We start from the raw sequence: 17,830 nt of genomic DNA, 5'->3' as shown, positions 1-17,830 counted from the left end.
CTTATGAGGTATTATGGAGTAAATGTGGACACTTGTGAGGTATTATGGAGTAAATGTGGACACTTGTGAGGTATTATGGAGTAAATGTGGACACTTGTGAGGTATTATGGAGTAAATGATGGACACTTATGAGGTATTATGGAGTAAATGTGGACACTTGTGAGGTATTATGGAGTAAATGTGGACACTTGTGAGGGGCAATTCCACGCAAAGGTCATCCTTACCATGAAAAATTAAAGTTTTTACCTAAAGATCAAAACCCCTTTTAAGTTGTCCATTTAGGTCTGTAATATACTGTATTAATGTGCTGTATCAGAAATTTTAAGAAAATTGCCTTGTTTTTCCACCACATATGAGGTGAGCAACAATGCTAAAATTTTAATTTCAACCAGCCAAATTTCATGCTTTCAAAAGAGGTATCAAAGACCCCCCTTTTAAAAACTTAATTTGAACATAAAGCATTTTGCTGAAAGTTGGAGGCATGCCTGAGAAATAAATTTACTAATTTGGTCATAACAGCACTGCCTGTTGAATTTATAAGGGCTTTAATAAAGAGGTCTCGACGCTTCAGTGCTCTGTCACGTCCGTAACGTTTTAAAGATTAAGTTTATATAATATAACAATTATAAATGCAAATAACTTGAAACTTTATATGCAAAGCTAAACTATGTTCATGCTTACTAGGATCGACATTTCATTCCACTACTAATGCGTTACGGACGTGACCGTTACGGACGCTTCACATCAAATCATGCACTTGTGATCGGTTTCAGGCTTACCATATATTCAGTGCATATCCAATAATCGCAATAATATTTGTGCTTTGTTAGTTTTAATATGAAAAAATGTCTCAACTTTCAAATTCAGTCTATTTTATAACAAAATGTAAACAATAGAGACCGCTCTTTAATACGGCGTGGCAGAGTTTCCGCTAGAAAAAAATGGTGCCGGTCAAAGTGACCGGCAGAGGTTTCGTTTTCCGGACATTTTGATGATATGCCGGTCAAATATCGCCTCTTAATTAAGGGGGCGGGATTATTACACGATTTATTATTTATAATAATAATAATATTACCATCTTACGTGACAGTTCTCCATTACAGACGCGTCGCGACCGTTCAAAGCGGCACTAAAAGACTGCTTTAAAACTTTCACAGAGACCTCAAACAGAAAGCACAAAGCCTTTCTTTAAAACGAATTTCGTTTTGTATTAATTGTATGTTAATTTTAATCAGTGTTTCATTATCCAATTTTCTCGATAAAGTATAAAATAAAAGTAATTTAAAAGTAAATATAGCAGACAATAAATAATCACGACATGGAGGCGCCAGCGCCTGAACTGGAGCTAATGTTAAGCTATCATCCATGAACCGAAATTTAACGTATAAGGTAGCCTACTCGCCTCACACACCTAAAAAAAAAAAATAGAAATATATCTATTATCTACAGAAATCCTTACTTTTAAACAGAACCATTCAAAACTAAATAAAACGATGTAATCCGTATGAAATGTGTATTTCTCTCCGGCGCGTTCACTACTGCGAAGATCGCGAGTCAGACTTCATCTTTGCAGCCGACACAGAAAACACTTGTTTATTAATAGACAATTAAAATGTCTCACTGCAATATTTTACATATTCATAACAACGGAAACCCTGCGGCATGGTATATTTCTGTATATTGCGCCTCAGTGCGCGGCGGATAAAGTGCACATGAACGGATCTTCTCTTCCTCTGCCAGTTACAGGACGAAATATGAATATCAGAAGGTAGTATATGATACAGTACAACTTAAAGAAGAGCATGTGTCTTATAGCCATAGGACACTTCTTCGGGATGTCGCGTTTTTCCCTCTTGGTTAAAACATGAATATTCATCATAATCCCGCGATCAAGCTGACAAAATAATAGTGATATTGCAATCATTTTGAGTCACGACTTAAAAGTAGTTTAAAAGTAGACATTTCAGACGTCCTATATAGATATATTTCTCAGGTATGTGAGGCAAGTAGCCTACATTATACGCGGAGTTTCGGTTCATTTATGAGGCGCGCTCCACTTCACGCGACGGCGCCTCCGTGTCCTGATTATATTGTCTGCTATAGCCTATTTGCTTCTTATTTAATAAATCCAAGCAATTTGTTGATGAAACATTGATTAAAATTAAGATACAATTTATACAAAACGAAATTCACATTAAAGAAAAGCTTTCTCAAAAAAAAAAAAAAAAAAAAAAACTAAAGAATTGGTCAAAATCATGTCTGCCCACTGATATACTGTATCGATATATTGCACATCTTATGATCTTACTCATGCTGTTATCCTTTCATATAATCAACATATGAAATAAAAAATACAATTATTTTATTTACATTAATATGAGACTAAATGCCTACTCAAATGTAATGTTGGAGCGGGATTTGAGTGAACGCCATCTTACCGGTGATGTTGGGGGAGAGCGCTACGATTTTCGAACAAACATCGAATATTATTTTTGCTTATAATGCCAATCCTTAATATTTGGTGTTTTAAATGCCTGTTTGAGGTCTCTGTGAACGTTTTAAAGCAGTATTTTAGTGCCGCTTTCAGAGCGGTCACGTCCGTAACGGAGAACTGTCACGTCCATAACATTGTTTTTTCCTCATAAATGCGAAAACGAAAAATAACATAAAATGAATATTTTATGTTCTGTGGAGAGCCAACCCTTCTTCATTCGGTGGGTACTATTACTTTTGGTTTGCGCAGTGTAATTCACAGAATTACTAAAAAATATTTTGGCAACAAAAAGTTAGAGATTTTTTTTGTCACGTCCGTAACGCATGTGTATTTCCCTCAAATTAAATATAAAACGCATGCGTAGACTGATATTTTTCTAATGTCTGGACTCCTTTATTAAGGGAGTATGGATATATAAACAGACGTTTACATATATTGGTATTAAATGCATTTTCTGAGAATTTATATTTCAAGTTTTGACTGCAAATGTCACGTCCATAACGCTGGAATTGCCCTGAGGTATTATGGAGTAAATGATGGACACTTGTGAGGTATTATGGAGTAAATGATGGACACTTGTGAGGTATTATGGAGTAAATGTGGACACTTGTGAGGTATTATGGAGTAAATGTGGACACTTGTGAGGTACTGTGAGGTATTATGGAGTAAATGTGGACACTTGTGAGGTATTATGGAGTAAATGTGGACACTTGTGAGGTATTATGGAGTAAATGTGGACACTTGTGAGGTATTATGGAGTAAATGATGGACACTTGTGAGGTATTATGGATAGGGATGCACCGATGTGAAAATTGTGGCCGATACCGATAACCGATATTAATATTGCTGTTATGGCCGATACCGATATTTACCGATGTCGATATCTCTGTATAGAAAACAAATTTTAATGATTATCAAATAAAGAGCTATTTTCCAAAACACTTTTTTTTTTTTTTTTTTTTACTTTAGAAATGACTGATATTGGGCACCTTTACCTGTATGCATTGCAAAATATGTCACACATACGACACACATGCATTATATTGCATTGCATATAATGTGTGCTGGTCAACTTGTCTAAAATTAAGAAACCCTTAGAAAACAGAAAAAAAAAAAAAAAAACCAGGAACATTGTGTACAATTAAGATAGGCTACTTAATTTATTATTCCAATATCCAAATATGATACTAAATACCACAGGGAAAAGGACTTCTATTTGTGACGTGCTGTCTTTGCCTTTGAACAACAGGGCACGCATTAGCTGAATAAATGAATAACTGTTAATAAATGTTAACAGTTGACAATGAATAGACCGGAGTCCAATAATAGCATAACGAATCACTTATTCTAAAAATAATAACAAGTAGGCTAGACGAATCAGACATATGGGCTGTGTTAACAGTAAAACGTCCGTCATTTAACGAATTTTAAAAACACGGATGGATAATACAAAATGCTTTCTGACATTTTGATAGAAAAAAACAAAAACAAGCAAGAACAAAATTTAAACTTAGCCCGTCAATTTTTCATTTTACAATTATCTTCTCTCTCTGTGTGCGTGCGTCCGTGTTTGTGAGGGAGAGCTCGCGCAGCACTGATACAACGGTAGCCTACTTTTTAATCCATAAGTAACGAACGCGCTAGTTTTCATACAAAATAAATATGTAACATAATTAGGTAGGCTACTTTAGTTATTATTAACACAATAACGTAACACATGAAGGCTACGTTTCTCAACACTGAGAATGAATAAATAAACGCCTGTTTCTCCACTCGCGCTTATCAGTAATCCACAAATCACACATGCCGTCACTTTTGAGAAAAATCTAATTCGAACGGGTATCAAATATCATGCAATATATTCAAATATCTACGAGTCAAAAAACGATCAATCAAAAATGTGTCATGAAGAGGGAAAAAACATAACTGCGTTAACAATGTTACTGACGGGACAGTTCTCTGTTAAGCACGTCTGAACGCGGCACTAAAGACCGCTTTAAAACTTTCACAGAGACCTCAAACAGAAAGCACAAAGCCTGTCTTTAAATTTAATTTCGTTTTGTATTAATTGTATCTTAATTTTGATCAATGTTTCATCAAAAATAAATAAGAAGTAAATATTAGAAAATATTTAATCAGGACATGGAGGCAACGGCGCGTGAACTGAAGCGAGTCTCAAATGAACCGAAACCTACCTGCCTCACAAACCTAAGACATATATAGAAAGCTTGAAACATCTATTTTTAAACAGAACAATTCAAAACGAAAGAAAACAGACTGTTCTCTGCTTATGTCATCTGTATGAAATGTGTATTTCTCTCAGGCTGTTCACTACTGCTAAGATCGTGAGTCGTCAACTTCATCTTCAACTTCACGTCAAATATCGGCCTGTTCACATCGGCCCTATTTTGACATCGGAACGATACCGGTGTGTAAAAAAATGACCATATCGGCCGATATTATATCGGCGGCCGATATATCGTGCACCCCTAATTATGGAGTAAATGTGGACACTTATGAGGTATTATGGAGTAAATGATGGACACTTATGAGGTATTATGGAGTAAATGTGGACACTTGTGAGGTATTATGGAGTAAATGATGGACACTTGTGAGGTATTATAGAGTAAATGTGGACACTTGTGTGTTGATGTTGATCTGTGACGTCAGGAACCAGTCGTGTCTGCAGGTCGGTTGGGTCTGCTTGACCTCAGAAGATGAAGGCAGATGTGATGGCTCATGATATGACTTTTAACCTCTGTGTTCTTGACTCTTGTGTGCCAGTGTGCCGGGCGTGATGACGACAGAGGTGGGATCAGAGACGGATGTGAAGAAGGAACCGGAGAAGGTTCCTGAAGTTCAGCATCAGACGGACCCTGTGCAAACAGACCAGCCCGACAAACCAGCCGACAGCGCCGCCCAGCCCGTGGCCAGTGCCGCCCCACCAGAGGTAAGAGATCTTCAGTGCTTCACCACAGTGATTTACATTACTACTAATAGTCACCTACAATAGTCTGTGTGTTCAGAAGCAGCACTGCTTACATCACTTGCCCACCCATTAGATGTTTTTTTGTGTAATAAAATCATTTAGTTCAGTTAGAGAACAGACACTACAGTTAAAAACTAAAAGAGTCACAGATCAGCAGCAGGAGTCAGATTTCATTAATCACGACAGTGACTAGCTGACTGACAAGATGATGGCGGAGTATTTGATGTCAAAGTGACAAGGCGCCTATTTAAGCGGATTTGTCGTACTGTTTTGTTGTTGTTTTTTTTCATTAAGAATAATAGGGCTGGACTCGAATACTCGTTCGGTGGGATGGTATTCAATTTGAAAATTTGACATTCAAATATTCTTTTTTTTTATTTTTTTTTTAGCACCCCTCGAAACGGTTCTCATTCGCGCTTGAATATGTTTTACACTATAAAATCTGGCGAAATACAATACTCTTTTTTACAATTATCTTATAATAGGATGGACAGTTGAAGGAACCCCCCCCCCAATGTATTGTCACACGTCGGTTAATCGGTGGGAAAATATCCTCACCATCACATCCCTGGTATGCGGTAAAAATGACACTAGTGTCTGAACTGATTTGACTCTGATTTGACTCTTCAGTGTCTGAACTGATTTGACTCTGATTTGACTCTTCAGTGTCTGAACTGATTTGACTCTGATTTGACTCTTCAGTGTCTGAACTGATTTGACTCTGATGTGACTCTGATTTGACTCTTCAGTGTCTGAACTGATTTGACTTTGATTTGACTCTTCAGTGTCTGAACTGACTTGACTCTGATTTGACTCTTCAGTGTCTGAACTGATTTGACTCTGATTTGACTCTTCAGTGTCTGAACTGATTTGACTCTTCAGTGTCTGAACTGATTTGACTCTGATTTGACTCGTCAGTGTCTGAACTGATTTGACTCTTCAGTGTCTGAACTGATTTGACTCTTCAGTGTCTGAACTGATATGACTCTGATTTGACTCTTCAGTGTCTGAACTGATTTGACTCTTCAGTGTCTGAACTGATTTGACTCTGATTTGACTCGTCAGTGTCTGAACTGATTTGACTCTTCAGTGTCTGAACTGATTTGACTCTTCAGTGTCTGAACTGATTTGACTCTGATTTGACTCTTCAGTGTCTGAACTGATTTGACTCTGATTTGACTCTTCAGTGTCTGAACTGATTTGACTTTGATTTGACTCTTCAGTGTCTGAACTGATTTACACTCTGATTTGACTCTTCAGTGTCTGAACTGATTTGACTCTTCAGTGTCTGAACTGATTTGACTCTGATTTGACTCTTCAGTGTCTGAACTGATTTGACTCTGATTTGACTCTTCAGTGTCTGAACTGATTTGACTCTTCAGTGTCTGAACTGATTTGACTCTGATTTGACTCTTCAGTGTCTGAACTGATTTGACTCTGATTTGACTCTTCAGTGTCTGAACTGATTTGACTCTGATTTGACTCTTCAGTGTCTGAACTGATTTGACACTTCAGTGTCTGAACTGATTTGACTTTGATTTGACTCTTCAGTGTCTGAACTGATTTGACTTTGATTTGACTCTTCAGTGTCTGAACTGATTTGACTTTGATTTGACTCTTCAGTGTCTGAACTGATTTGACTTTGATTTGACTCTTCAGTGTCTGAACTGATTTGACTCTGATTTGACTCTTCAGTGTCTGAACTGATTTGACTCTGATTTGACTCTTCAGTGTCTGAACTGATTTGACTCTTCAGTGTCTGAACTGATTTGACTCTTCAGTGTCTGAACTGATTTGACTCTGATTTGACTCTTCAGTGTCTGAACTGATTTGACTCTGATTTGACTCTTCAGTGTCTGAACTGATTTGACTCTGATTTGACTCTTCAGTGTCTGAACTGATTTTACACTAGTGTCTTCAGTGTTGCATGTGTCGGTCCCGCAGGAGAGCCGGAGCGCGGAGCCGGAGAGCCCGCAGGAGGAGTCCTCGTCTCCCGATCCCAGCAGCCCTCCTGCCACCGGCGGACAGAAGAAGAAGGAGAAGGGCATCTCTCGCTTCCTGCCTCCATGGCTTAAACGACAGAAGTCACAGAGCCAAGACCAAGCCTCAGAGAGCGCAGAGCAGCCCCAGAGCCCGAGCCTGAAGGAGGAGGAGGAGGAGGAGCCGAAACACCAGCCGGACGGAGCAGGAGCCGCCCCGAGCTCAGAGAAAACAGAGGAGGAGAAGGAGAAGGAGGAGGAGGTGGTGAAGGAGGTGAAGGAGGAGAGCAGGCCAGAGGAGGTGCAGCTGGAAGAGAACGAGAAAGAGGAGGAGAAGTCCGTCGGCAGTGCTGACACACAGGTGAGAGCCGCTGCTCATACACACACGGGACACTTTTACTCCTGTCGTTTTCATCAACAGTGCTGTAATATAATCATAATCATCATCATCATGATGTGCATGAAGAGCTCGTTTGATAAATTCAAAGCAGTGAAGAGAGTGCCCTGTACTCTGTCTGAAGAGTAAAGCAGTGATCTACACCTGAAAGCCTGTCACCCTTGACCCCAGTCAGGTGACCTCCTCGCTCTGTCATCTCCGGTTTCACACAGGCTGAATCTGAAATCGCCCCTTTACCCTTAAACAGGGCGTTATTTGAGGGGACATCCATTTTGTAGTGGTGTCAGAAACCATAGTGGACGTTATCGAGTGCACTCATTCAATCCCACAATGCACCGCAATAACAAGTGTACAACCGATGTAAGCTCAATGGCTGTCCGAACGCAGGGAATAGTGATTGAGGGTTTAGGGGGCGATTTCAGATTAATCATAAGAAGTGTTTGTCACAGACACTTAACGGTCTTCCTGCAGTTTGTTGAACTCTGGCAAGTGAAGGAATTAAGTCATGAGTATTATTATTTAATCGAACGTATCGCATCAAAGTGACATCATCAGTCTAAACACACGGCCTTTATTACACTGATGCGTCAGCTCATCTGTGTGTCTTCCTCCTTCACTGAGGCTGGAACAGGTTCATGATGTCGTAGTGAGAGGCTCAGTAGAGGGAGTAAAAGATGACGTGTTTGTTATATCGAAGAGAACAGAAGCATGATGAAAGACGACGATAAAATAAGCAAAATGAAATTAAAACGGTCAACAGAAAGTGAACGTCCCAGCTACTCACACCCTTCCCACATGCTGTCCACACACACACACACTCACAGGTCATATGCACCTATACCAGCTGACGTTACAAACCGGAAGTGAGAATTTCAAAATAAAAGACATCAACCTGTAGCTGTCAGCTAGAGTCCTGAAGATCAGCTCAGATAAACCTGTGTGAGACCGGACTCTAATCCAGATCAGATGTGGACACTGTCAGACTGAACCACATGCTTCTGGCAGAACACATCAGCATCCGCCCGCTGACATCATCCAGCAGCCATCCGCTCAGCTGGAAAACATGAGAGCGATCGTGTGTGTGTGTGTGTATTAACTCTTTCTCTCTCTCTCTCTCTGTGTGTGTGTGTGCAGCCTGTGAGGGAGGAGAAAGAGGCAGAATCGGAAGTGAAGGAGAGCGAGGAGAAGGAGTGCGAGGAGGAGAAGAAAGAGGAAGAGCAAGTGATTCAGCAGGAGACGAGTGTGCTGTCGCCCCTCAGACTCAGCAAGAAGATGAAGATGGTGGTGTGTCACGTGACTCTGCTGGACGGCAGCCAGTTCTCCTGCGAGGTGGAGGTGAGACCCGTCTGTGTGTCTGTCTGTCTGTCTGTTGTTGTGGTGTTTTGTGAAGTCTCTGGTGTCGCATCATAACGGTTGACACTAGGTGAGGGGTCAGCTGACTGGTCGTTCAGTGCACTGCTCTAATCCTGTCTGTCTGTGTTTCACTCTTCTTTATTGTATGATAACTCCGGATGACAATAATCCTGTTGTGTGTATGGAGATGAGTGTGTCGCTTGGATTTGAGTCTATATATACTCTGATAATCTCCAGCAGTGCCGGTGAAATCTGACATGCACGCATCATCTTCCCTCATGAGCGCCATGGCAACACAACTCATCATAACTGTATCTGTCAGCAGTGTGCGCGTGTGTGTGAGTGTGTGTGCACTAGTCTGAGCAGCATGCGTTGTTAATGAAGCTCATGTAAATGGTGTGTGTCCACCAGCCCCGTACACATGTGTTTCTTATAAACATGACAACCCTTCAGTGGAGGAACTAGACATTCATATAATATAATCAGGGTTTGAAATGAACACCCACCAGCCCACCGAATCTGGGTAAAAATCAACTGTGGCGGTTAACGCTGTCAAATCACGAGCCAATTTGGTGTTACTCATGTTTACTCACTGCTGAAACTGAAATATGCTCGGCTGCACGGGCCTTCATAACGGTGTGTGTCCACGGGCCTTCATAACGGTGTGTGTCCACGGGCCTTCATAACGGTGTGTGTCCACGGGCCTTCATAACGGTGTGTGTCCACGGGCCTTCATAACGGTGTGTGTCCACGGGCCTTCATAACGGTGTGTGTCCACGGGCCTTCATAACGGTGTGTGTCCACGGGCCTTCATAACGGTGTGTGTCCACGGGCCGGAGCGAGCAGAACAGAGCGAGCGGTTTCTAGTTCATGCCTACTTCCATAGCAATTCATTGAAAACACGGGCGCTTATTAATTTGCATTGAAGCAATAGTGGAGATTAAAAAGCATTTGGTTAACAGAAAAGACATTATTTTCCAACATCCTACATTTTTTATGTTCTTTGTCCTGTATTAATCTGTCCACCTAAAATACATTTATGATGAAAGAGGAATGGAGGAGATGCTGGATGACAGGATTTTGTTTGAATAAGAAATTACTTTATGAAATCCAAATTGTATTTTGTATTTTATATTTATTTTGTAAATACAAATATATTTGTATTTTATAATATATTTATTATATAAATATATATAATAAATATATTATATACAAATATATTTGTAAAATATGTATTGTATTTTTTATTTATATATGATTTATTTATGAATGAAAGGGAAAATGTGCATCCAGCCGATTGTTATCTCAGAATAAACCCCCCGACGGGATGATGAGGACTAGTGTTGTTTTTGGCGGCCTGTTTTAATTGTAGTTTTAGTCTAGTCTTTGTGTCAAGCTGTCGGTTTAGTTTTTATTAGTTTTAGTCACATTCATACTCTTTTTAGTCTAGTCAAGTTTTAGTCGACGAAAAATGATGACATTTTAGTCTAGTTTTAGTCAATGAAAATTGTATTTTAGTCTCTTTTTAGTAATGCAATTCTATTTAACCCAGTCAACATAGAATTTCAAACAAGGTTATCTTATATTTAGTATATTTAGGGCTGTGACGGTGGCAGTTTTTTTTTTACCACCGCGGTAATGGACCAACTAGCGGCGGTGGTTGGGGGGTTATTTAAAAAAATAAAAACTCGTTTTATATTTCCACACAAAGAGGCGTGATATAGCCTACCACTCTGCGCTCTGAGAGGGATGTGGGACTCGAGCAGGAAAGAGACCATCGATCTCTTTATGATATCTTCGTGTTTTCTACTTTATGTAAAATGGTCTGAAGAGCGAATTTTATCCTCCACAAGGGCGAGATATGTAGGATATGTTTGAGATTGCGCTGCCAGAGAAAGTGAAACTAAAAATCACCCGCGCGTGTGAAACTCGCTTTACAACTAAACTTGACGCGCCCTATGTCTAATAACAAGCACAAACTGTGTTAAAAAGAATTTGACATGCAAGTACAAATGTAGGCTATCTGTCCTACAGCGTTTTCTACTTTACCACAGTAAAGAATACGAATATAATAGGCCTAATTAAAAGCGAACCAATGAAGAAACGTTTATAATCCGAAAATGGGTGAGACGTGAGTGAAGATTTGGGAAAAGAAACAAGAGATTCCATGCAGGGATGAGTCACGATTTTTGGATATTCGATTAGAATATCTAATAGGTTGTGTGATTATTCTCTAAAATAAAATCTCCATGTTCTGGTGCTGATGCGGTGACGCGTTCGTGTAACCAGAGACGCTGCCAATAACATAGCCTACAGCTGTCACAAAGAACCGGCAAAAATAATGATTATGAATAACTAATGGGGTAATATTGTTAAATTCGCTGATAATCGGGTGACCAGATCGCAAACCAGAATTTAAACCCGACAAAGCTATGGGTTCCCGCACAACTCTCTCATTCGTCGTGACGTTATAACATTTCGTCTCGTCTCGTTTTGGTCAACGAAAATGAAGAGACATTTTAGCATAGGTTTTATTTTGTAAACCACATTTAGTCTCGTTTTTATTCGTCAACGATATTGCATTATACATGTATTTTAGTCATCGTCACCTGACCAGCATTTACGTCTCGTCTCGTCTCGTCTCGTTTTCGTCAGGTGATAACGGTTCGTTGACGACAATATTTCGTCATAATTTTCGTTGACGAAAGCAACACTAATGAGGACCCTGACGGGATGATGAGGACCCTGACGGGATGATGAGGACCCTGACGGGATGATGAGGACCCTGATGGGATGATGAGGACCCTGACGGGATGATGAGGACCCCGACGGGATGATGAGGACCCCGACGGGATGATGAGGACCCCGACGGGATGATGAGGACCCCGACGGGATGATGAGGACCCTGACGGGATGATGAGGACCCTGACGGGATGATGAGGACCCTGACGGGATGAGGACCCCGACGGGATGATGAGGACCCCGACGGGATGATGAGGACCCCGACGGGATGATGAGGACCCCGACGGGATGATGAGGACCCTGACGGGATGAGGACCCTGACGGGATGATGAGGACCCCGACGGGATGATGAGGACCCCGACGGGATGATGAGGACCCCGACGGGATGATGAGGACCCTGACGGGATGATGAGGACCCTGACGGGATGATGAGGACCCTGATGGGAAGCGTTGGAAGAGGGGGTCTTGTTTCAGCCTGAAGGGGGTTTATTCTGAGATAACAATCGGCTGGATGTACATTATACCGCTTATTACACGCTACTTGCCACATAAGTATATAATTAGACATGAAATATTGATCCGAGTTTAAATATTTTATTAGCTCTTTAAATGCAAAGCTTCTGCGGAGAGAGCAGTTTCAGCAGCGAGATCAAACTAGACGGACATTTAAGAGATACGGTATACAGTCATAACACTTATCACACTGCATTTCACCACATTAATAATAGTAGATAAGAGATATTGATTTGAGACAAACTGGTACGATTTTTAAACAGTTTAATATTTTATAATCCAACAGTGTACAGAACAATAGTCACAAAATGGCAGCGGCTGAGTTTGTATGAAACATGAGAGAGCATCTCCACGATGGCATAATTAAATAACTACACAAAATATTGATATTGAGTTTTAATATCTTATTAGCTCACCAGATGTAAAAAAAAAAAACCTTTCCTAGCAAGAAAACGCTGCTGACTTCAGTAACCCGGATGAGCCTGTTTCTGTTTTCACCGGTTGTTATCGGATATAATGGCCGGTAATTAAAAAATTTAGTAGCCAAATTGGCCGGTGACTGAAAAAGTTCATTTCAAACCCTGAATATAATATAATATAATATAATAGTTTTGTGGGCGGTGGTGCAGGAGAGTGTGTGTGTGTGTGTGTGTGTGTGTGTTCAGTAGCTGTAATAGGATCAGTCATTGTGCTGACAGGAGCATTTAAATGCATGATGACCTCTGACCCTGCAGTGATTTGGTGTGTCGGAGGACAGATAATTGGGGGCCTGCTGTCAGTGTTAAACTACCAATGTGTGCGTCTGCTGCTGGGTTCCAGACACACACACTCACGCACACTCAGACACATGCACACACACACACTAAAGGAACACTAACAGTCAACGCACTGTAGATACATTGATTTTGTAAATGTACACATTTGTGTGTTAAAGACTGTGTGTCCGTGTGTGCGTCAGGTCTTAGTGACAGCAGCCTGATATACTCGCTGCCAAATTATGAGATGCTATTGAAAATATCTATATGGCCATTTTCCCCCATGGTATTGATGTCAGAATTGTGGCCAGTGAAGATGCTGAGTGGCTAGTAACTCTGGAAAACAGCTAGCCACAGTGACGGGTGAGCAAAGAAGTTAATGTCAATCCCTGGTTATCACTCCATTATGACTGTTTACGATTCATTCATGTATTTCAATACTCTCTCTTTACAATCACTTCAGTTCAGCGCAAGCTCACTCTTCCCAATCTCCCGTTATAATCAATGAAGCTGCACAAACAAGCTCTTTATTACATTGTGTTTACAGTTTGTTGGTTATAATCCCAAGCATGGAGAACAAAAGCTTTGTTTAGTGTGGTGTTGAGTGGATTCGGGCTAACTTACTCTGATCTGTCATTGCTTTCACACACTCAACTGAACATGTCTGTGATTGGTTACAATGATCAATGCTTGAAAAACACACACACACACACACACACACACACACACACACACACACACACGTTGCACATTTAAATAGAAACGTTTTACACTCTTCACGGAGAGTGCACACAGAATTAAAATCAATATTCATAACACAATATTTTAATAAATTGAAATTTATATTAAATAGCATGTAAATGAACTGTTAAAGACATGGTGCTCTGCAGGTGTTCTCATGGTGGTTTGAGTCTAATGGAGTGAACGGGAGGCGTTCCCGGCGGGTGCTGGAATGGGAGCAGTGCAGGTGAGTGTTGGGATATGATGTTCTGGGTCTCATTACTGGCCGCTCTGTGAGCTTTCAACAGGCTCGGCTTTGTCCCGTCACCGGAAAGTGCTGAGGCATCACTAAGCGCTATTGTCCTGCTGTGTTCATGCACGAGACGGTGGCATGTTTGCTCAGAGATGAGCGCGACTGTCTCCGGGTCGCCCGGACGCATAAGCCGAAGCTCCAAACAAAGCATTCCAGGCGGGACGCTTTATCGGGACACAAAGAGGGGCTCATGACTGCTGGGCGACCCCTCATGGATGTTCGGTGTGTCTGTCCATCCTTACTGCTCTTCTGCTTTGTGTTTCTGGCCTGATGCCAGGATTAATTCTGTTCTCTGGCTGAGACGAGAGCGTATGGATGATCCACTCAGCCAATCACAGCGCATGCACCTTTAGCCAATCACAGCGCAGTGACCTATATAACAGAAGCGCTGTGTTTTTAATGCCGTAAGTGCAGAGATCCAGCCGTGTGTTTTCCTGGAAGCAGAACCCGGATGTGTTTGAGTTCTCTCGACTCTCCTGATCAGGGTCGGTCTCCAGTCGAGGGACACACGAGGCCACAGCAGAGCTCTCACGAGTGTGTGTGTGCTTGACGCTAATGCTTCCGGACGCTCCTTCACAATGACGCTCTGTGATTCCTCCTGTACGTCGCTGATCCTGAATAAACCCTCTTCAAACATCCCATCAGTGATTCTCTGTGACTTTACAACTCCATTATGCATCTTATTGTTCAGGCTGCAGTTGGAGCTCCTTTTGTTCTCATTCATGTTGCTCTGTCTTTCATCATGCTCTTTTAGGCTTTCACTGTCGTTCATGTACTCTCTGATCCATTAGTTTCTTTCATACAGACCTAGTCTCTCTGTCGCACACAATGTCCTCTGATTGATAGTTTAGCAAGCAAAAGGCCTTTTAAGTTGTAAAGATGGCGATGTGTATGTGGCATGCCGTCTGTTGCTCTCCGACTCGGCTTTAAATCTTGTGATTTTATGTTTGTCCCTACTAATTTCGGACTGTGACATGTCGCTTGTTTACGATAACATTATTAAATATCCGCATGGCTATCGACTCAACCAAGAGTGACGTTGATGTGTCTTGCTGATTTCCAACACCTGCTCACCCACACCTGCGTCGGCATCCCACGATCTTCCCTGGAGGCGACGGCGTCGGAGGCAAGCGGGGTGGAAGCGCTGCTCGGCTGAAGTCTCGTGCCCGGTCTCCGCCTGTGTGTATTGGACCTGTGCTGGCCTACGAGCGCCGCTCTGCCAGTGCCTTTGCATGGTCTCTTCCCTTGCATCGGTGGCTTCGACCTGTTGTTCCTCTTCGTCTGTGCCTTCACGCGGTCGTCTCCTCCCTCTTTCGACTCCGTGGAGTGAATCTCCTTAACCTCCGCTAGACCGGACAACACAGCTGGAGAAAGCAACATGGCCACCCTCTCTGCTTTCCAGCGGGCTGCTAATGTTGCCAAACGTAAATACTTCTCAGAGTTGATTCTGTCTAACAGCAATAGGCCCAGTCGCCCTATTTTTGATCTGAATCTCACTTCTAATCAGTTCCAGATATATTTTAAAGGGATACTCCACTTTTTTCGGAAATATGCTCATTTTACATCTCCCCCAGAGTTAAACAGTTGAGTTTTACCGTTTTAGAATCCATTCAGCCGATCTCCGGGTCTGACGGTACCACTTTAGCATAGCTTAGCACAGATCATTGATTCTGACGAGAACTGTGCGGCTGTACCATGAGTGCAGCAGGCGTAATGATATGACGCAGTGCCTGAAAATAGGTCTAAATAGGTTAGACAAACTTAGTCCTGGTCACGTTGGAAGAAGTTACCGAGCTGGGGACTATTTTCAGGCGCTGCATCATATCATTACGCCTGCTGCACCCATGGTACAGCCGCACAGTTCCTTGATTATTACGCCGGAATGAGAGTAGTTCCTAGCCATATAGGCTTAGAAAATCGCAACTTTTCATTTCTGTCGATCTTAGTACACGGTTTAACTAGAGAAGAGTCAAGTTTTAAATAGGAAAAATATTGAAACTCTTTGGTCATTTTGAAAGAAATGCTACTGGACTCATCAGAATCAATGATCTATGCTAAGCTATGCTAAAAGTGGTACCGTCAGACCCGGAGATCGTCTGAATGGATTCTAAAACGGTAAAACTCAACTGTTTAACTCTGGGGGAGATGTAAAATGAGCTTATTTCCGAAAAAAGTGGAGTATCCCTTTAATTAGAAGATCTCACTGATTAAATCTCAAATGCCTGCGTCAGCCTATACGCCACGTGATGAGCCTATCTCTTTGGACTCCCTAAATGAGATTGTTGCAACAGTAAAACCTATTAGTTGCTCTCAGGATGTGATTCCCACTACTCTTCTTGAGCAAGTATTTCAAGCTATCGGTCCTGATTTGTTGTCCATCATCAACAAATGTCTTCACACCTGGATCGTTCCCGAATGCTGGTTTGACCTGGTCGATCACAACATTCTCATATCACGTCTAGAAGCGTGCGTGGGCTTTCGGGGGACGGTGCTGCAATGGTTCTGTTCATATTTAACTAATAGGAGTTACTCAGTCTGCATCGGGCAACAGTCTTCGTCTGAAATGCATTTGGGCTCTGGCGTTCCTCAGGGCTCTATTGTTGGTCCGGTCCTGTTTCATCTTTATATGCTCCCTTTGGGTTCTATGTGATCTAGATGTGGGCTATATTTCATCTGTATGCTGATGACATACTAATTTACTTGCCTTTGAAGCGTGATGATAAGCTTGCTTTAAAGCCAATATCGGACTGTTTGGATGAACTAAAACTCTGGCTCGAGTCTTAATGAGAGCAAGACTGAAATGACTCAAATGATCACAGTATTCATGATTTCGATCTCCAAGCGCTGTTACCATACAGCTCTGAATCTGCGGGGTCTTGTCTGATGACAGCCTTAAATATAATAAACCGATACGTGCTGTGGTCAAGTCCTGTTTTTATCATCTTCCTCTTTCAGCCAGGGTTAAGCCCTGTTTGTCTGCTAAGAACTTTGAGACTGCTATGCATGCTTTTGCAACTTCCCGATTAGATTATTGTAACTCTTTATATATTGGTGCCCGCAGATATGCATCACACGCTTGCAATTAGTTCGAAATGCTGCAGCACGGCTTCTCAGAGGGAAGCGTAAAAAATGAACACATTACACTGGTTTTGATCTCGCTTCATTGGCTGCCGGTTACATACAGAATTGATTTTTAAAGTTTTGTTATTTGTTTTTGCAGAACCTGTGCCTATCTGAACTGCTGCATCCGCCCTCAGTCGAGATCACTCAGATCTAGGCCTGTCACGATAACAAATTTTGCTGGACGATAAATTGTCCAAGAAATTATCGCGATAAACGATAATATTGTCGTTCTGAGACCATTTTTATTTAATATAATTATAATGGCATAATAATGCAGGTACACCTTTTCAACGATCTATAAACTTTTATTTCTAAAGAATATTAAACATTGAAAACGGAAAACATTTTAAATATCCAAAAAAATGAACAAAACAACCAAAAACAATAAAAGCAATGGACTCTTAGTGTCTGTTAACAAAATAAATGTCTGTTAATAAATAAAATGGATGTAA

General features: G+C 41.3%; 2 protein-coding genes across 17 annotated transcripts in view; both read left to right on the top strand.

Moving 5' to 3' along the window:
• LOC311304860 (dynein axonemal intermediate chain 1-like) overlaps nucleotides 1-17,830 on the top strand; it is a 674,193-nt gene that overhangs the window by 300,138 nt on the left and 356,225 nt on the right. The gene's annotated exons all lie outside the window — the stretch shown is intronic.
• Nucleotides 1-17,830, top strand: part of epb41l2 (erythrocyte membrane protein band 4.1 like 2) — a 106,576-nt gene that overhangs the window by 32,641 nt on the left and 56,105 nt on the right. For all 16 annotated transcript variants that reach the window (XM_084432154.1, XM_084432159.1, XM_084432158.1 and 13 more), the window contains exons 2-4: nucleotides 5,279-5,444; nucleotides 7,428-7,823; nucleotides 8,994-9,194. In XM_084432154.1, the coding sequence (XP_084288280.1) occupies nucleotides 5,292-5,444; nucleotides 7,428-7,823; nucleotides 8,994-9,194 (750 nt within the window). In that variant the 5' untranslated portion in view covers nucleotides 5,279-5,291. The remainder of the gene's footprint in view (nucleotides 1-5,278; nucleotides 5,445-7,427; nucleotides 7,824-8,993; nucleotides 9,195-17,830) is intronic.

Source organism: Rutilus rutilus (assembly GCF_951802725.1).
Source record: "Rutilus rutilus genome assembly, chromosome: 15".
NCBI classification, from domain to species: domain Eukaryota; kingdom Metazoa; phylum Chordata; class Actinopteri; order Cypriniformes; family Leuciscidae; genus Rutilus; species Rutilus rutilus.
The sequence above is the reverse complement of the archived record's forward strand: the minus strand, read 5'-3'. Positions and strand labels throughout refer to the sequence as shown.